This window comes from Mirounga angustirostris, unplaced genomic scaffold, assembly GCF_029215605.1.
Source record: "Mirounga angustirostris isolate CCGP_5_RB_7025 unplaced genomic scaffold, mMirAng1.0.hap1 SCAF_4, whole genome shotgun sequence".
NCBI classification, from domain to species: Eukaryota; Metazoa; Chordata; class Mammalia; order Carnivora; family Phocidae; genus Mirounga; species Mirounga angustirostris.
The window spans coordinates 52,891,358-52,912,918 of NW_026991712.1; the positions used below are offsets into that span (position 1 = coordinate 52,891,358).

At 45.3% G+C, this 21,561-nt stretch overlaps 1 protein-coding gene across 2 annotated transcripts in view; it reads left to right on the plus strand.

The window, feature by feature from the left end:
* Positions 1-21,561, plus strand: part of ZNF704 (zinc finger protein 704) — a 237,991-nt gene that overhangs the window by 168,414 nt on the left and 48,016 nt on the right. For both annotated transcript variants that reach the window (XM_045896328.3, XM_064588169.1), the window contains exon 3: positions 18,930-19,033. In XM_045896328.3, the coding sequence (XP_045752284.1) occupies positions 18,930-19,033 (104 nt within the window). The remainder of the gene's footprint in view (positions 1-18,929; positions 19,034-21,561) is intronic.

Sequence of the window (21,561 nt, forward strand, 5' to 3'; positions counted from 1 at the left end):
TCTAGCCTGTCGCAAACTGCACTCACGTGTCTGGCCCCCTGTGCATTTGCCTCATCTTGCCCACCTCTTTGCCTAGCATTCTGGGCAAAAGCACTGTCTTAGTCAGCTCAGACTGCTTTCACATAATACCATCGACTGAGTGGCTTAAACAACAGACATTGCCTTCTCACAGGTCTGGAGGCTGGGAAATCCAAAACCAAGATACCAGTTGATTCGGTTCTTGGTGAGGGCCCTCTTCCTGGCTTGCAGAGGGCTCCCTTCTTGCTCTTCCTCTTCTTCTTACAAGGCTGTCTCTTCTCTTCTTCTAAGGACACTGATCCCATCATAGGGGCTCCACCCTCATGACCTCATCTCAGCCATTCCTTCCCTAAAGCTGTTCCTCCTAATGCCATCGCATTGGGGTTAGAAATTCAACAAACAAATTTTGGGAGCGCACAAACATTCAGTCCATAACGAACACACACTGTGGTGTTCAACTGCCTGGATGGGAATCCAAGCTCCACCACCTACTTTGCTTTACCTCTCTGTGTCTCAGGTTCCTCACCCCCCAAAACAGTGATAGTAATCGTGTTGGCCTCATAGACTTGTTATGAGGCTTCACTGGGTCCACGAAAGTAAAGGCTAGAACAGTGGCTGGCGTGGGGTAGGTGCTGCATCATTAGCGATGATGATTTATTTAAGGAGATAAATTATACCCTGGGTCTGACCCAGGAGGACCCTAATCCGAAGGAGTTATAACAGAGGCAACTCTGAGGCAAATATCTGGAAAAGCTCTGGTGACAAGAAATCCTCCCAGATGTTTTATTTAACCCGACCGTCCTACTCCTCTGTACCGTGGCAGCAAGCATAACCCATGCCAGGTCAGGAAAAATACGTGGCAGACAGCTGGTCCTTAAGGAATGTATCTCAGAGGAACTGGTGAAGGTGTCCAGTGGGGTGGTGAGGGCGGGGGGTGGTGAGCTTTGAAAGAAACAAGATCCCTGTGTTAAATTGCAAAATCACCATGAAGAAACAGCACTTGTGGGAGGGCATGGAAGTGTACCAATCAGATCTGTCAAGAGAAGCTGCTGCTTTGGGGAGCCTCCTGCTGCCACTCCTTTGGACCCACCATAGCCACCAAGAACATGCTTCCCCTGGGCTGTTCCCTCTCCAAGGCCCTAGCATAGCAGGGCTGCTGGAGCCAGGCCATTCCGTCTGACATGGGACACCTCAAACAGACCACCTTTGCCCAGATACCTCATCAGCTCGAGTTGAGACTTCCGTAGAACGGCTCTGAAGTACTTCCTACCCAATCTTCCTTTCCTGGCTTCTTTGTCAAAGGTGTCAGACCTGCCTAGTGGCCTGCAGACCTTCTTGCGCCCCGCCCACCCTACCCCATCCTAGGCTTCTTCCCCAGTAAGTTGCTCACCGAACTCATCCTGTCTTGGTGACTGCTGCTGAGCAGACTCAAACGGACAGAACTGCTATTATTGCTCCCTCTCCAAACTTCTAGAAGTTTACCTGCCTACAGAATGAAAGCAGATGCTTATTTCTGCCTATGCTGAATGAACTTTTGTAGAAATAACATACCAAGTAAGAGAAGAAATGTTAATGGAGGTAATGCCATGTCGTACTGAAAAGGCTTTTTTCCTCCATATTTTTATGATCATTTTTGATTGGATCATTTTCTCATCAAATTTCATACAAATCCAGATTCTGTAGTCTCTATGCTTATTAACTCCTTATCATAAACTCATGGGTTCAAGAAGGGAGAAGAAAAGAAGACAGATAGGTAACATTGAGCTGTTGACTAATAGAGGCCTATTTGCATGTGAAATCTTTAGAACTTTGTTATAGCACAGAATTGAAGATTTTTTGAATTGGTAACTCCACCGTGGTTTAATCAACATGCTGTTACAGTAAGTGCCCCTATAAACTGCTGCTCCACAAATATGACAGCCGAAATGAGTGAAAAATTACCAGTAGCAGTGGAAATTATTATTTCTACCTGATAGCTATATAGGCATTTTTAGTGGTGCTTTTTACATTAAATATTAACTCCAGCATCCTAAGCTTATAAGCCATTTATATTGTTTTCAGAAGAAATGTGAAATAGTAGCTGCAATGCTTTCCCTAGACTGTGGACCTCACTTGGCTTTAGCCTAAGCCCTGTTTGGCATTACTCACCTGTATTCATCCACCTCTTGTTACAGGAAACTGGATATGCCCTGGCCAGTGGCCAACCAGCCACGTTACTGATCTGCTGTTATGCCCAGCAGTGACCTTTGCATTGTGTTCCTCACTATATCAGTTTCTCCCGGTTATTCCTTTGGGGAAGTCATGTTCCTTGTGCACAGAGTATACATAGCTGAATGTGCAATTGTTCGGCCTTTGGGTGTTCAACAAACAGGTTTGATTTCATAGTGCTTGGGTCGTACTGTCATGAACAAATTTAAGAGTGATAGAATTACCATTTTCTAAGGACAAGACAATCTGAATTGATCTGTCATCCAGTAATAGTTGTATGGATCGACTGAAACATATATTGGTAACACGGTTAAAAAATAAATGAAAAAACACAGGAAACAGAGCCAGTAATGCTATGCGTGTAGGAGAATCCTCCAGAGGGCGACATAGATGCTTTCATTTGTTTCCCAGAATCTGGACATTCCAAGTGCCTTATGTAGAACATTGACAAGTATGGGGCAAGGGAGTCTGCCCAAAGCAATACTCTGCACACAGTAGATATGATCGAATTGAAGCTTGCTTGAACTCTACTAATAGATTATCTTCAATAAAAGTCAGCTCTAGAACTATTGTCTGGCTCATTGATCGGAAACAATCAATTTAAAATGAGGATAAATTGGCTCGCTTCTAGCCTGTGAAATGAAAGATAGATGTTTAAATAAGGGCAAATATCAGATTGAAACTGCCACTTTTGTGAATAAAAAATAGTGCATATCAGCAATTTCATATGGTTCCACCTAACAGTATGAAATAGGTGTTGGTGGAGGGGTCAGGATTTGCGTAGGTTAGTTGAATTGAAATTTAATCATTCAGAACATTTTAAGCATATTATAAGAACCCCATTAAAGAAATCCATAGGGAATCCTTTCGAAAGCAAAATACTCTTGTTTAATATGAATAATAAATCCATAATTTAATCTACTTTTTTGTCGACTTAATCTTTTATATGCTATGCTCTCGTTAATTTGGAATCACTCGCATATATAAAAGAGATCTTTTTTATTATAAGATAATTTTATTTATTTTTTAAAGATTTCTTTACCTGCGGGGGGAGTGCATGCGCGAGGGGAGGGGCAGAGGGAGAATCTCAAGTAGACTCCCTGCTGAGTGCGGAGCCCGTGGTCAGGTTCAATCTCAGGACCCTGAGATCATGACCTGAGCTGAAATCAAGGGTCAGCCATTTAACCTACTGAGTCACCCAGGCGCCCCAGATAACTTTAAATGTAATACAGAAAAAAATTGCATAATCTAAAATGAATTGCATTTAGTTTACAAATATGTTTCAGTTATAGAAGATGACATGTACGCCTCAAATTTAAAACGAGATTATGGAGATGATCGTGAAAACAGCATTACTGTGTGGCACGAAGACCCCATTGGGCCGCTTGAATAAGGCAGGCCTGGCTGACTGGCCGAGTGCCCTTAGGAAGACACCAGTCTCTGTATTTGTAAAATGGGGAAATAATATCAATCCATGGTGGCAATCTAAAATAGTGTACATAAAATGTCTGGCATTGGGAATGCTCAATAAATATTTGCTATTATTAGAAAGAAGATGCAATTTTTGGAAAAAAAAAAAGATTACAATTTTTTTTCCCTTTTTTAAGCCAAATCTGGAACTTAAGTAGCTCACAAGGGGTTAATTCCCCCTACATCACTTACCAGTTTGTTCCCCTCCTCATAGCCTAAGACAGTGGAGGCATCAGCCCTGCCATGGTGTAGCCAAAGGAGGCCAAAATTGGTAAGCAGGTCCCAGACAGGTTAAGCATGAAATAAACCAAAATTTAAAAATATAATGAAAAGTCCAAATTCACCCTCAACCTAGAGCCTGAGAGCAAATGAGCCCACTTTACCATGTCTGACAGTTCTCTGCCCAGCTTGACTGGCTGCTCCTGGTGGCTGGGGGTGGGAGGAGTGGCATTTCCCTCAGAGCTCGTACCCCAGTGCCTTTGCAACATGTGGGCAGTGATGACTCCGAAACTGCTTTATCAGAGGGAGAGCTTTCCTGGGGTGGCTCAGTCGGTTAAGCATCTGCCTTCAGCTCAGGTCATGATCCCAGGGTCCTGGGATCGAGCCCCTCATCAGGCTCCCTGCTCAGCAGGAAGCCTGCTTCTCCCTCTGCCCCTACCCCCTGCTCGTTTTCTCTCTCTCTCTCCCAAAAATAAATAAAATCTTTAAAAAAAAAAAAAAAAGAAGAAGAAGAAGAGCTTTCCCTGTCACTCCCAGGGAGTCTGTTGGGAACAATACGAGTCCTCTCTCTTTGAAAAAAGCAATAAGGTAAAATGGTTACAACCATCACTTCTAGCCCACATTTAGATCTGTTGCCAACATAATAATGTTACTATTTCAGGTAAGAGAAGCAGCAGAATTAAGAAATACAGTATTTTTTAATCTTACTGTTTTTTTAATCTAGAAAAAAATGATCTTATTTTTCTTTACTTGGCAAACCAGAAAACCCTGATTTATTTTCTCCCAACTGCCCTCATGAAATAATTATGATCACCATAAAGTGTAGCTGGGAGTTCTTTACATTACTGAGACCTAAAAAGGATTTAAGGCCTCCAAGCAATAATGTAATTAACCCTACCGATAAATCTGGAATGGCCCAACTTAGACACAAATGTAAGAGTGAGAAATGCAATTTTGTTTTTTTTATTTAAATTCAATTAGCCAACTTATAATACATCATTAGTTTCAGATGTAGTGTTCAATGAATTATCAGTTGTGTATAACACCCAGTGCTCATCACATCGTGTGCCCTCCTTAATGCCCATCACCCAGCTACCCCATCCCCCTACCCACCTCTCCTCCACAACCTTCAGTTTGTTTCCTATAGTTAAGAATCTCTCATGGTTTGTCTCCCTCTCTGATGACTTCGCATTCAGTTTTCCCTCCCTTCCCCTGTGGTCCTCTGTGCTGTTTCTTATATTCCACATATGAGTGAAACCATATGATAATTGTCTTTCTCTGCTTGACGTATTTCACTCAGCACAATCCCCTCCAGTTCCATCCATGTCGATTCAAATGGTGGATATTCATCCTTTCTGATGGCTGAGTAATATTCCATTGTATATATGGACCACATCTTCTTTATCCATTCATCTGTTGAAGGGCATCTCGGCTCCTTCCACAGTTTGGCTAGTGTGGACTTTGCTGCTATGAACATTGGGTGCATGTCCCCCTTCTCTTCACTACATTTGTATCTTTGGGGTAAATACCTAGTAGTGCGATTGCTGGGCCATAAGGTAGCTCTACTTTTAACTTCTCGAGGAGCCTCCATGCCCGTTTCCAGAGTGGCTGTACCAGCTTGCATTCCCACCAACAGTGTAAGAGGGTTCCCCTTTCTCTGGAGAGATGCAATTTTGATTACAGTTTTCTTCTTGAGGACAACTGTGACATTTATCAGGTGGACTGCTAACCTGCAGACTGCCTGAATGACCCAGTGCACTTTCACCCCATTAGCCTGGGCCCCACCACCCCTGTGCACGTGGAGGCCCTGCTCACATGGAGGCCCTGCTCATGTGGAGGCCCTGCAACATGGAGGCCCTGCTCACATGGAGGCTCTGCTCACATGGAGGCTCTGCAACATGGAGGCCCTGCTCATGTGGAGGCCCTGCCCACGTGGCCCTGCAACATGAAGGCCCTGCTCATACAGAGGCCCTGCAACATGGAGGTCCTGCTCATGTGGAGGCCCTGCCCACGTGGAGGCCTGCAACATGGAGGCCCTGCTCACATGGAGGCCCTGCAACATGGAGGCAGTGCTCACATGGAGGCCCTGCCCACCTAGAGGCCCTGCAACATGGAGGCCCTGCTCACACAGAGGCCCTGCTGACATGGAGACCCTGCACATGTGGAGGCCCTGCTCATGTGGAGGCCCTGTTCACATGGAGGCCCTGCCCACGTGGAGGCCCTGTTTACGTGGAGGCCCTGCCCACGTGGAAGCCCTGTTTACATGGAGGCCCTGCCCACGTGGAGGCCCTGTTCACATGGAGGCCCTGCACACATGGAGGCCCTGCACACATGGAGGCCCTGTTCACGTGGAGACCCTGCCCACATGGAGGCCCTGCACACGTGGAGGCCCTGCCCACGTGGAGGCCCTGCCCACGTGGAGGACCTGCTCACATGGAGGCCCTTCATGATGAGGTGCTCCCCAGGACTCCAGACTGACTGGACGGCAACCAAATGCTTCCTGAAACAGCCACACGCTCTTTCCAGAGTCTGACAACTTTGCTTTGGCCATTGTCAAGTAGCAGCAGATGTTTAGTGCAGCAGAAAGAAGTCAGCAAGGATTTTGCCATCGCAAAGGGCTGGGAAGAAAGAGACCGGCCACCCAGGAGTGGGGTACGGGGCCTGAGGGCATGGCCACATCCACCTCCTATCATCTCCACCACACGCAAAGCACACCTCTGCACAGAGCACAGGGTCCAACGCGGAGACGCTCACACACAGCCCTAGACACGCAGAGAAGCACACAGAGATACACATGGGACACAGACACACTCAGGCACATAGATGCACACAGAGACATTCACACACACAAACACACGGACACATAACCTCACAGAGCCATGCACACTGATACAGACACACCGAGAGACACTCACAACATCCGGGACATCAACCCACAGAGAGACATGGAGACACACACACACACTATCAGGAAGGGAACCTGATGTGTTCCTTCTGGTCTCCTATCACCCAGTGCTTACATGGCAGGCCCAGAAGGGCACCCCAAATGCACAGAGGGCTTTGTGTTCAGAGAGAACACGAGGATGTAAGACTGGCCCGGGGACTCCCGAGAAAACGTGTCAGCTGCAATCAAAAGCGCCAAGCCTACAAAGCACAAAGGCCACCTAGGGATGTTCGCGATGCTTCCCTGGATTACACTTTGCAGCCTGCTCACATCAAGAAGTCCAGCTAATCACACAGAATTGTTTTCAGGGGATTTGGAACTTATTATTTAATAATGTTATTGCTGCCATTCTAGAGTTCACTGATAGGTCTGTGAGCCTGTGTGAATATAGAAGAATTATCGCAGACACTGGAACAAAATCAATTTTGCAGAGACAGGCCAACATCTTTTAGGCCCAGTAAAAAATTTTATATAAATGATGTATTTAATAGCTGCATTTTTGAGGAATCGTTTTCCACCAGAGGAACTGAATAAATTACCAGATCTAATAAGATGAGAGAGAGAGAGAGAGGACGAATCGAGAACAACTACAGAAGTTTCTATGCTCCTCCCTGCCATCCCTCAGCAACTGTGAACCACCATTACTTAGTGCCAATTTGTCAAAAAAAACCTACCTTGCCTAAGGTTTCATATTAGATGTTAGAAATAGTTGCCAGACTTCGTCCTGATCTGCAAGGTGGGAGGAGGTGAGGGCACCAGCAGCCCAGGTGATACAACGCAGGGGCCGAGGCACCTGGCACCGCCTGGCAGGTGCAAGCAGGCTTCCCAGGAATGGGACTGAGCAGATGACGGAAGGGTGAGTGGAATAGGCCAGGTGGAGAGGGGAGGAAGCTTGTTCCCAGCAGAGGGCGTCGCTTGTGCAAAGGTAGGGAGAGGAGAATGATGGAGAATTGCCACGAGTGTGGAGCTGCCCTGCAGAGCACCTGTGATGAGGTGGGGGGAGAGGTGGAGAGACCCAGCTAGAGAGAACCAGGTGCTTCCTGCACCAGCATTGAATCTCCTCCTGAAGGCCGTGGGGAACCTCCCAAGAATGTATTTCTCCATGGCCCCATGACTGTCAACAAGCCATTGCCCCTCCACTCCTGTGTAAACCTCCTGCTGCTTTGAGGCACCTTCCACCTCCATCCCTGCTAGACTCTCCTGCCATCTTGGCCATTCACTGTTTACTGAAGGCTCGAGCTACCTGGTCATGGCTTTCCTCTCCTCCTCAGTCCTGCTGTCATCCTTTGACATTGGCACCCATCTCACCATTCGTGATCCAGTGACCTTTCCCTCTACTCCCCCTCCACCCCTACTCCTACAGCCACACCCTGGGCCCTGCCATCTCCCAGAATTCCTCTCTGTAGGACCCTCCATCTCCAGCACCCCTCTCCTACTCATCACCTCCTGTTCTTCCAACTCTTTCTCTCTTTTGCTTCCACTACACCTCTTTTTTTAGCTCAGTAGGATCTCTGGTTTCTCTCCATTTACTCCGCTATATTTCAGTCCCCTCCAGCCTCCACTCACTTCTTCATCTAGCCACGATCCCAGGCTATCTCCTCAAACACAGTTTTATCACAGCCTTCCACTTTCCTGTGCTCTTGTTCATTGAAACACCCGCCTCCCCGAAAAACCCAGCGAGGTATCCGTCCAGCAGCCTGCCCTCACACTCCTGTTCCAGGCTCAGGGCACAGCCATTAGAACCCCGTCGGGTCACCATGACAGAACCAAAGTCTCCAACCTCAGCAGAGGGGCTTTACTGCCTGACAGACTTCCTGTGTGCCAGGAACATGCTGGAGCCTCCTCTCCCACTCCTCAAAGGGAAACGTGTTTGCTTCTGAGGAAGGAATTAGAGCAGAGACCTCCAAAAAGAAACATCATCAACTTCCCGAGCCCCACACCTACCAGTGTGCCTGCACCCACGCCATGTTTGTTCTCCGCACTCCAGTTCTAAAGGACAGTGGCTCCTCCTTTTATCTAAAGCTACTTCCACCCGAGCCCAGGACCCCACTCTATGGCAGCCTTGTCCATTCATAATCCCTTCTCTCCTGTATCTACAACTTTCCAATGCTACTGGCTCTTTCCTGTCAGCACGGAGATGTGCTAGAGCTCCATTCTTCTGAAGCAGAAACAGACAAACCCGAACTCTCTTAACTCCCTCAAAGAACCACACTCTCTTCCCTTCATGGTCAAGCTTCTTTAAAGAGTCCCTTACAGTCACACTTTCTCCCCTCCTGGTACCCATTCACTCCTTAAGCCAGAGCCATCCTGCTCAAGTTTCTGCCTACTTCTGGGCTGCCAGTTCCGGGGGACCCTAAGGGTCCTGGTCTGGGTTGGTCCGTCTCCCACCTCTGATGCTGTTAACCTGTCCCTCCTTGAGGTTCTCTCCTCTTTAATGTCCTCTAACCATGCTACCACTCTGTGCATCCCTGCTCCTGTCCCTGCGTGCAGGTGGGGAAACACCTGGGCATATAAGTAGACCCAGAAAAAAGCCAGGGCAAACAAGAGGGAGGAGAAGTTCTCGAAGGCAGGTGCAGAAAACACAGGTGGAGGCGTAGCTTCAAACAGGACAAGCAACACTTCCATCTACCTGTGATACTGAAGAGAGGAGGTAAAAAGGTCATGCCCAGTGGCCTGAATGTTCTCTACAATGTAGGAGACTACGAGTATCAGCTGTTTGGGTGTGTAGGAGTTGAAGCTTGGAGAGAGAGAGGTGAAGACACAGAATAACGGCAAGTGTGAATGGGAGTATGTGCTGACTAAAGACAGGAGAAGGATCTGATGGAGGGGAGCACGGGGAGAGTCTGGGCAGAGGACGGCTCCATTCAGCAGAGTCTGGTGTTCTCCATCCACACTTGGCTGCCCCAGGGCAGAAGAGGAAAGAACAGCCAGGGAGAATTCAGCCAGGGTTTGGTGGTTCTGGGCCAGTGGAGCAAAAGGCTGGAAAAGCCAGGGATTCAAGGTTGCTGGGGAGAGATGTGGCCAGGTGGTCAACCGGGGAACCCATACTGTAGGGAAGAAGGAGGCAGCGGTGAGCTGGGGACCTGGGAGGAAATGGAGGAAGCCAAAGACTGGCTGTTCCTGGGGGAATGGAAGGCAGACGTGTGAGGCGGTGTGAGCTAGAAGGAAAGGAGGAGCGTGAGGTTGGGGTAGAGCAGTAACAGGTTAGGGCCAAAATCAGATTTGTGTTTTTGTTTTTATTTGGATTATGGAAGTTTCAAATAAGCACAGAAGTATGAGAATTGTCTAATGAAGCCCTCAGGGCCCATCCCCTTGCTTCTACAGTTGTCAGCATTTTACCCATTTGATTTCATCTGCTCATCCTCCAACTCACATTTTTGGGAGAGGGGCAGTGGGAGGCTATAGGATATTAAAGCAAATCCACGTTTTCATGTTATTTCACCTATAAATACTTCAGTAGATCAGATTTGGGGTTTTTTTTTAAGATGTTATTTATTTATTTGACACAGAGAGAGCAAAGGAGAGTGAGCACAAGCAGGGGGAGAAGCAGGCAGAGGCAGAGGGAGAAGCAGGCTTCCTGCTAAGCAGTGAGCCCGATACGGGGCTCAATCCCAGGACCCTGTGACTATGACCTGAGCCGAAGGCAGATGCTTCACCGACTGAGCTGCCCAGGCACCCTCAAATTTGGGTTTTTAATTGGAGAACAGTTCACTGAAATGAGAGTTTGGGTAAGGGATAATGAAAACAATTACTATTGAGTGTTCAGCCTATGCCAGATATTTTACATATACTATTTAATTCTTCCAAAACCCAGTGAGGTTGGTGTTATTATCATTCCCGTTTTATAAACGAAGACTAGAAAGCTATACAAAGCTACGTGATGTGCCTAAAATCACTCCTCTGGTCAATGTAATTGCTGGGTTTAAACCCCAGTCCATCTGACTGTGGCATCCTTCCCATCAAGGTCAGGACTCTGCTGAATGTTGTTGGGACAAAGGGAATAGAAACTACAAAGTTAGGATATGAGATGCTTTCACTACAACCCCTAGGCCCATAATTCCAGGTGAGATAAACATAATGGCTATCAATTTTTTTTTCTGTTAAGTAGGCTCCACACCCAGCATGGAGCTCAACTTGGGGCTTGAACTTACGACCCTGAGATCAAGACCTGAGCTGAGATCAAGAGTCAGATGCTTAACCAACTGCGCCCCAATAACGGCTATAGTTTCTGTGCCAAAATATTTGGTGACTTTTAGGGGAGAGAGGTGCTGATAGAAGGTCTGGTTGATACTCAAACAGGAAGAGGGAGAGAGCAGCTGAGTCACCAGGGACCCAGGTTTCTGCATGCAAGTGGAGGAATGGTTTGGGAGGCAGGTCAAAGGCCAACAGTGGGCGTGACAGGGTGAGTAACTCCAATGGAAAGGAAGAGTGACGCTAATGGAGCCCAGGTACAGTAACAGGGGAGAGGGTATGTGAGTGGCTATTCATAATAGAATATGGAGTCCAGTGGGCAGAGTGACAAGGGCCAGGAGCAAAGTCACGGTGGGAGGATCCAAGGAGAGGGAGCGGCAGGTGGGAGAAAGAGAGAAACAGGACTGAATATCATCTTTTCGGGAAAAATGAATTGGACATCAAAGGAACTGCCTGGTTCCATGCTCCTCAACATGGGCCAGTGACAGTCTGCAAACTCTGTGACCAGTCCACCATGAGCTAGGTGCAGAAATGGAGGAGAAGCAATAGTTTACAGGTTTGTACAGCGGTATGACAGAGCCCCAATCGCCATGGGCCAGGTTGCCTTGTATTTTACAGAAGACGGATTAGAGATTTCTTTCAAATGATCCTTCAGCACAGGCAGCTTCAGAAGTACTGGTCTATATGGCCTATGTATTAGGATGGGTTTGCTCTAATTTTCCCTTCTTGTTGATCAAGGCCACCAGACACTTCATTGCAACAGGCAGCTTCCTCAACCTTCCCTATAGTCTTAAAAGAAACAACAGCTAAGATAAAATTGGACTTCACATTGACCACTTTTGCTCCAGGATACCTTTAGAGAGGAAACAAAGCTTCATGTGTAATCACATTTAAAAGTTGCCTGAATCTTGGGGTGCCTGGGTGGCTCAGTTGTTAAGCATCTGCCTTCGGCTCAGGTCATGATCCCAGGGTCCTGGGATCGAGCCCCGCATCGGGCTCCCTGCTCTGTGGGAGGCCTGCTTCTCCCTCTCCCACTCCCGCTGCTTGTGTTCCCCCTCTCGCTATCTCTCTCTGTGTCAAATAAATAAATAAAATCTTTAAAAAAAAATTTAAAAAGTTGCCTGAATCCAATTTTCCAAACTTTCAGTAAAAGCTTTCCGAGAATTCCAAGATTGAGGATGGTTACTGTGCCCTTCCCGTAGAAGAGATTTTGTTTTCAGCCTTTATTCCTCGTGTTAGGATTACCACAAGTTTTAGAAGTAATTGAACGTGGTCTAGACAGCAGATTTCGGTAGTTGCTAAGGAACTAGATTAGTGCTAATCTAAAAAATGTATTATTCATTTTTATTTCCGTTTGTTACTACAGTACTTTAATTGCAGATAAATGTCTTTTATGGCTCTCCAGGGTGTAAAACATTTCTCTGTTAGCTGGTGGGTTAGCCAGGGGAGATTGGGTTTGCATGCACCCCCCAAACAGATGGCGTTCAGGCATGCAGTAGCTCAAAAGAAGAAAAAAGGCTTCTTGCGACATAAACAGTAGCTGGCCTTGTAAGCAGGGCCACAGCCGAGTGCCCAGGGCCAGACCAGCGTAAGACCCACGGCCGGGGGCTGGGGCCGCCGATGCCTCACACAGTCCTGATTGCCCCCTCATGTCGCAGATGACGTCATTCGGCAACCTGCTGCCACAGTCACCAGGCAATCAGCTCCTCGGATAAAAGATTGGTTGTCAAACTAAGAAACTCATTTTCCACACGGCAGCCAGAGTGAGCATTTGGGAAAACAAATCTGATAGCATCACCCCAAGCTCCATGACCTCTCCCACCGCACTCTGCCGGAAACACTCCAGTGATTCCCGGGGCCTTTAGGTAAGGATTAAAACCCGTACAGGACTTCGAAGACCCTCCCCGGGCTGTCCCCTCTCCAGGTGCACGACACGCTGTGCTCAGCTTCTCCATCCCTTGGGAAGCAGCCCTGCCCATGCTGTACACTGCGCAGCCCAAGGCTCACTTAGCAGAGCTCGCTGCCAGTGCCCCATGGCCAGAAGGAAGGCCTCCCCTGAGCCGGCAGGGCTTCGGTAGGTCCTCATCAATCCACACTGCTCTTCCTGGCATTTGTCACGTCTGTTGGTTCCTGTTTATTTGTTGTCTGTTTGATTAAGAACTGGCTTTTAATGGACTAGCGCTCAGGAAGGCCAAGGCTCTGCCTGATTCTCCTTCAGACTGTATTCCCAGTTTCTAGAAGAGCCCCTAGTGCATAGCTAGCACTCCCAGAGTGAGCAAGGAAAGCAGAAACTCTTAAACTCCAAACCGCCTTCCAGGCTTTAGCTACTTGTGAACCGGCCTCGAGGGCCATGACGTCCCGAGCTGTAGTGTTGCCAAGGCATCAACGTGAAGCTCTCACGAGGGACCCTCAAACAGTTTTGTTCTGTATGAAAAATAACACCACCACCACCACCCCCAGAAAGCAACAACTGCTAGTGCTGGTGCCTATTAAGAAGAGAAGTGAGGCAATCTAAGGCTGTCCTCTTTCACGGGGTATATATGCTAGGGGCGTATTCGTGAATGTCAAGGTTAATAATAGCTAACAGCTGTGGAACTCTGACAATGGGTGAGGCTGTATGCTGGTGCGCGCCGGTAGGTTTGCTCACGTAATCTTCCCAACAGATCTATTTTCTTCCTCCTTTGACAGATAAAGAAATGGAGAATCAGAGATGTCAAGTGATTCACCCAAGGTGAAGCTAGTACTGGCAGAGAGTAGACATGAAGCCACATGATCTGATTCCAGAGCCTGCACTCTTACCCATTACCTTTATCACCTCTCCCAGGGAGGTCCAGGACACATCCTTAGCGCAGATATCAAGGGGGTTCTGTCCTCACTGACTAAAGATTCTTTTCATAGAGGAAGTTGTTGCTTCGTCTGATACTTTGGGTTTGAGTTAAGACCGAACTAAAAAATAGCTAAATAGCCTACCTTCACTTTGTTCCCCTTCCATACATTTTCAATTTTGATCCATTTCTAAAATAGAGATAGATTGATTATCTATTCCTCTCCCAGGTTCATGAATGTTCAATGGCTTCTCTCTGCTTAGAAGTCTACGACAAACCACTTAGCCTGGCACATGAGGCCACAGGAACTGGCCCAAGCTCTGTCCTCTCTCATCACCCACTACATCCTTCAAATAGGACACCCAAGCATATTGCAAAACAAAGACTTGCTGCTTTCTTGCCTGAAATGTGAATCTCTCATCTTGAAATCCTATTCATCCATCCAAGCCAGGGACAAATCATGTATAGAATGGCAACAAATAGTACTATTATTTTAAAATAGTTCTAAATATTATTAAGTTCCATAATACTCAACTAAGTCTGGGAGGAAAGATTAATTGAAAAAAAGAAAAAAAAGATTGAGAAAGGTCTCGGCCTTTTCCAAACATGTGATTGATAGGGTATTCAACAGTAGATTCAAATTCAATTTCAAATTAGGGAAGAATATTTAACATCACCTCTAGAGGGTTTTTTTTTCCCCTCAGCAACTCTAAATCTACCAGAAGGCCTTTGCAGCAGTTTTCTCAAAGTGTAACAAATTCTACTTTGTGAATCATCTCTTCATGTTTAATTATAAGGATTTGAATTTGCAGCACCAATTAATCAGTAATTAGATAGTACTGTACCAAAAGAAATTAAACAAAGATAAAAACAAAAACACAACTCCGCACAAGACCATATCATCTAGTAACATTTCATGTAGCAAGATAAAAATACTCCTGGAGAGATACAGGTTAATTGAATTAGGAACAATGTATTCTTTTGATTTTTGGTTACTATTGTTGTCAGTGATCTCCAAAACCAGTGGGAAAATCAAAAGTAATCCAAATACAAAAACGCTCTGATTATACTAATGTTTATTCCTCTTTTCATTCTTCATCAGAAATCCAGTTTATGACACTCAATAATTGTTCTGAAATGTAGTGGTAAACTTTGGCAATGCAAAAAAAATGTTTATTTTTTTTTAATTTAAATTCAATTAGCCAACATATAGTATATCATTAGTTTCAGATGTAGAGTTCAGTAATTCATCAGTTGCATATAACACCCAGTGCTCATCACATCACGTGCCCTCCTTAACGCCTGTCACCGCCCCAATCCCCACTCCAGCAACCCTCAGCTTGTTTCCTATAGTTAAGAGTCTTGGTTATTTTTTAATGATACATTCTCTGTTGATCTTCATGTTTAAAAAACACAAAAATCAGCTTTTGAGTTAATTATCATTTAGACCTCTAAAACAAAATGTTCACCTTCGATGTGAAAAAAAAATCCAAAAAGATACAAAGCAGATTGAGGAAGGAAAAGTAAAGGTTCCTGAAACCAAGATGTAAGAGAGGAAAAAGGCGTGTCTGTGCAGCAAATCCCTTTAGAATCAGGGCAGAGGACAAGGGGACCTTCTCCCTACAGTCAGGCCATTTCCCTGTGCCAAGCTTATGGTGACTTCTCCTGGTTCTCAAGCCTTTTGTTAATAAGAGAAAGAGAAGAGTGAAAGTTAGAAAGAGAAAGCAGCCTCTCCCATAATTCAGTCTTTTTTTTTTAATTTAACTTAATTTTATGTTAGTCACCATACAATATATCATTAGTTTTTGATGTAGTGTTCCATGATTCATTGTTTGCGTATAACACCCAGTGCTCCATGCAGAACGTGCCCTCTTTAATACCCATCACCAGGCTAACCAATCCCCCCACCCCCCTCCCCTCTAGAACCCTGTTTGTTTCTCAGAGTCCATAGTCTCTCACAGTTCATCTCTCCCTCCGATTCCACCCCCCTTCATTTTTCCCTTTCTTCTCCTAATGTCCTCCATGCTATTCCTTATGTTCCACAAATAAGTGAAACCATATGATAATTGACTTTCTCTGCTTGACTTATTTCACTTAGCATAATCTCCTCTAGTCCCATCCATGTTGATGTAAAAGTTGGGTATTCATCCTTTCTGATGGCCGAGTAATCTTCCATTGTATATATGGACCACATCTTCTTTATCCATTCATCTGTTGAAGGACATCTCGGCTCTTTCCACAGTTTGGCTATTGCGGACATTGCTGCTATGAACATTGGGGTGTATATGGCCCTTCTTTTCACTACATCTGTGTCTTTGGGGTAAATACCCAGTAGTGCAATTGCTGGGTCATAGGGTAGCTCTATTTTTAATTCAGTCTTGAAAGAGATGACAAAGCAGCCTGCTCGTGTGGGTCCCCCACTAGCATGGAGTGATCCCGACAGCTGGGCTCTAGGGAGGGCAGCCGGGCAGAGGAGCCCCAGGGTTATAGGTTATAGGCTGGTTAGAGGGCAAACCTTTCTCCTTCAAAGCTTCTGATTACTCCTTCCCCCTGTGACTGTGACTACATAGGGAGATTGAACCAACAAAATACTCAAAATTACCTTAAGGCACTTTAAGTTCTTTCCCTGGTGCTGTTTCAGGAGGCTTTGTGTCGGTAAGAACCTGGCATCACCTTTACTCCCAAGTATGAGGATCATGTAAATTATGGATATTGTGAAATCTTTTCATTGTGTGCCAAATGAATGAGCAGGTTTTTCCCTCAGTGTATGAGATTGTCTTGAAAACTCTTACAAAATGAATTTCACTGTGTACTCTCAAGCTTGCTTTCTAGAAGCATTTAATTGCCATTCTCTGAAAAAAGTAATTTGTCTTTTGATAGAACAATTTGCCAAGAAAGAGGGTAAGGTGCTCTGAGAAGAACTATAGAAGAAAATTTGAAAGATTCTCATCTCTTGGTCGAAATGGCTCCTCAGACTCTCCTCGGTTGTTTCAAAGCTCAAACCACTGATGAAGAGCTTCTGCAGCTTTTCAGGCTCTTTGGGAGACTCTGACTTAGACATGACGGCGGTGGGAGGGGAGACTTTACCGATGAATATTCTCTTGAAAAAAAAAGAAGAAAGAGTAAGCTTTGTTTAGTAATTTAGCGTCGCCGTGGACATTGGAGAGCCAAGTTGTGATAATTTTTACAACTTCATGATGAAATTAATTGAGCAGCACCCCCAAATTTGGGAACAATTAGATTTTTTCTCCAATTTAAGAATCTCTTTTCCCAGTGTATTGGGAAGTGATGCTATAAAGTTTCTATCTCTGAGTTCACTGCTTTAAAAATTTTAAAACACACCCTGAATGAAAGCCACATTTGTCAACGTGACATTCATTTGTCAATATGGTTTATTAATCCTCTGTTGTACTTCTTCAACTGTTCTCTAATTTGAAAATGTTCATCTCTCAGGAGGTGGTACAATTTATCTGATTCCAATGTACCACATAAATTTTTTCCTCTTGATATTAACTTCTTTATTGAAATAAGCTTCCACAAGCTGATTCCAGTTCACAATGATCATTATCTTATGAACCCTCACTCGGGGTTAACTGACCAGAAATTAATGAACCAGAGTAACCTCTTCATCTCAATGAATGATTACCAACGGCTCTTCACTTTAACAACATGGTAACCACTCCTGTCCCAGCTATCCTTCCTGAAGGAGAGTGTAGGAAAGCAGGGCGCTGGAGTTTAAATACCTCTCATCGCATTTCTCCTCCACCGTCTCCCATTTCAGTAAATGGCTCTAGTCAGTGCTTGGGCCAAAATGCCTGACAGCCAGCCTGGATTGCCCCCTTTTGCTCATGTCCCACACTCAAGGCACCAGCCAGTCCTGCCAGAGCAGATGCCATTGGCCGCCAACGAGCTCAAGCCACTATTTTCTCTTGTCTCAACTCCTAGCAGGTATCTCCTAACTGGCCTCCCTGCCTCTAGCCTGCCTTCCCTAAAGCCCGTTCTCCATATACAGCCCAGATCATTATTTTTAATCCTATTATGTCACTAGGCCTGCTTAAAGCTTTCCAGTGAGTTCCCATTCCACTTAGAATAACATTGAAACAGCTCCCGTGGCCAAAGGACCCCACATGACCAGCTCTGCACCCTTCTCCCCTTCTCACCCAAAGTGGGTCATTCTTCAAATACCCAGTACTCATTCCCACCATCTAGCCCATTCACAGCTGTCCCTTCTGCTTGGAGGGCATTTCCCTACCTGCTTAGAACTGATTGTCCCTGAAAAAATAAAAATAAAAATAAAAATAAATTAAAAAAAAAAAAACCGCCTGGGTGGCTCAGTCATTAAGCATCTGCCTTCGGCTCAGGTCATGATCCCAGGGTCCTGGGATCGAGCCCCGCATCGGGCTCCCTGCTCAGCGGGAAGCCTGCTTCTCCCTCTCCCACTCCCCCTGCTTGTGTTCCCCCTCTCGCTGTGTCTCTCTCTGTCAAATAAATAAATAAAATCTTTAAAAAAAAAAAAAGAAAAAGAACTGATTGTCCCCCCTTCACACTTCACCTCAGATGTCACCTCCTAGAGAAACCTTCCCTGACCACCTTACATGCAACCACCCTCAATCACTGTCATGCCAACCTGTTTAGACACTCCACAGCACTTGTCACCATCAGAAATCAGTCTGTTCCTTTTTGTTTGTTTCCTGATAACTGTGTTTCTCCCGACCGGCCTTGTCTGTTGGTCACCAGGCGTCGCCTGTGCCTAGAACAAGGTCTAACCTAGAGTACACTCTCAATAAACACTTGTTAGGTGACTACCCAGTGAATGAATCCTTCCCTTCCTCCTACTATGGGACTGCGACTGGATCACTTACCCTCTGGACCTCCGCAGAATTCCTGATCTATACAATAAAGCCGACAAAAGTTTGGATTTTATGGGACGAAGTTAAAGAGTCAGTATATACAGTAGCGTGTGGTACATGGTACGTGTGGGCCGCAGGGCCCATAATAGACCACAAGAGACATGGAGTGAGCACAGGTAACAATGTCCCCTCCTTGTTTTACAGGAAATCTTCAGAGGAACTGGACATGGACAAGGTAACAGCGGCAATGGTACTAACCAGCTTGTCCACCAGCCCTTTGGTTCGAAGCCCACCCGTGCGGCCGAATGGTAAGCCTGGGCCATGGGGCCTAGGGGAGGGCCCCCTGACACCAAGAGCAGAGCCTTTCTTTGAGGGATCTCATTTCTATTACACACACAGTGAAGAGTTTAACCGCCACCCATTAGCAGAAAGCAAGGAGAACTGTGGAAGAAATGGAGACCTCACAGCTATCATCTTCCTCCTCATCTTCCCAGAGACCTCCCAGCATCTCATTCATACATCCATCCATTCAGCTCACGTTTACTGAGCTCCAGCACCTTTCCAGAACACATCGTAAAGTGCTTGTGCTTCTTTTTTCCCAGGTAAATGGAGGTTGGTCCAATGAAGTTATTTTCACCAGCATTATTTCTGTTCAATTGGACAGGTAGTTGGATCAAAGGACTCTGAATATTAAATATTTTGAAAAAGTATGATCCTAATAGAATAATAATATTAATCAAATAGAAGTATGCAGTCCATTCATTCATTCGATATATATTTATTAGATACCATACTAGATGGTTTGAAAACAATGCATACTCAATCATTCATATTATACAATTCCTATGAGGGGAAAAAAACTATCAATCATATTAATGGCTAGCATTTATTCAGCACTTATTATATGCTGAGTACTAAGCTTGCTTCATCTCATATAATTCTCACAACAACTCTATGTTATTATCACTGTTTTACAGATGAGTAAACCGAGGCACATGAGGATTAACTGATTTGTAAATAGCAGAGCTGAAATTCCATTCCATATCTTTCTGATTCCAAATCTGCTATCTTAGTCATGATATAATATTGGCGCATATAATTCAATAGGATAAATCAAGAGGGCAGCAGAGATGAAGATAGAGAGCTTGACCCAGTAGTGATCAACGGAAGCCGTGTATTCCTGGCTAGGAGTTTGGACATTAATCTGAGGCTATAGGACAGCTATTAAGTGATAGGCTGGAACATTATTTTCAGGATTACAGGCAAATACAAAAAAACACAACCATATGGGTGTTCTGGACCTTGGTGGTCACAGTGGGGATGAGGAGGACATAACTGAGAAACGTGGAAAAGGCAGAATCGACAGGACATGGTGATGAACAGAGGAGATGAAGGAGAGGGAGTGACAAGGGTAACTTCCAGGCCGTCCGTGTGCTTCAGAAGGAGGCCCCTCCCCAAGATGGGGAGCAGAGCAGGGACATAGATCTTTGGGTGACTGTTAGGGCAAGAGGTAGGGTTGCTGAAAAAGATGAGGGTCCAATTTGGGACATGTTTAGTGGGCAGAACTTTTCAAAGGGTCTCTGTCTGGTAGAGATTTGGGTACAAGCCAGGAGAGAGACCTGGGCTGGTGATGCGGGACTGGAAGGCATCATTGCAAAGCCAGGTGAAGAGATGAGATCACTTTGAGGGGACTGTGTAGAGGTAGAGTATGACGAGAAGGTAGCTAAGGGGGATGGTAAGGCCTGTCATCCTCTAAGGGACCAGCAGAGGGAAAAAAGCCTGAGGAGACCTGAGGAGGTCACCAGAGGTGTAGAGGAGAACCAGGAGAGTGTGGTTCATGCAAGCCAAGGGAAAAGCATGTTTCAAGGAGAACCTCTGAGGCTACAGAAGGACAATCATGCGAAAGATTGAATTCTGCATCAAGTACAAGGTCACTGGTGGTTTTGGCAAGAACATTCCCAGTGGACCACCCCTGGTCACTGAAATGTAGTACACTGAGACCACTGAATGAAACCTTCTCTTCAAAGCCAGCCTAGTCAATTATGGGCCTGAGCTATGGTTCACACATCATTTGATTATCAGCCTGAGGTATTAAATATGGTGAACATCCAGTGAGTCCTCACCCGCACTTACTCCAATCCAACTGGGGCATAAGGTGCTCTTGAAATGAGCCTGACCACCCCTGTTGAATGATCTGACCTTCTTCTCTGGGCTTCTTGGCGAACAGTTACCCTGACTTACCTTTCTCAGCTTGGCAATGCCGCTGAAGAACTATTACAGCAAACACAAAACTGAAGGCATCCCCGAAGCCCATCATAGGAAAAAGGAATCGCAGAGGAGAGAAAGTATTTTTTGCTGTAATCATCATTTTTACCATTGTGTTCTTTTTTAATTGAGAACATCTTTAATGTTCTTCATGTTAAAAGGTTAGAATCAAAATAAACTTTTCGCTTCTTCGATGAAATCTTTTGTTAGAATAGTTACAAAGAAAGTAATTCAGTGTTTGTTACGATTTAAAAAAGAACTACCCAACTAATAATCCCAAATGGTCTATTATCTCTCATTTAGTCTGCAACAGGAAGCAAATTTTTAAAAAGGGAAAGCAGTTTATGAAAATGAAGGAATTAATAACTTTTTTAGAAATAAAGATTATATCCAGAATTACTGTATGTCAGTGAGTTTTTGAAAACTGTTGTGTTCCTTTTCTGTGTCTGAAAAGGATCGTTTTGTCTGGATGTGGATGTGCAAAGAGAGTAAGAGACCAACGGTGTGTGTCTACATTTTGGCAAATATTTTTTTAAGAAAAGAAGATACTGTTCTCTAAAAACACTCTGAC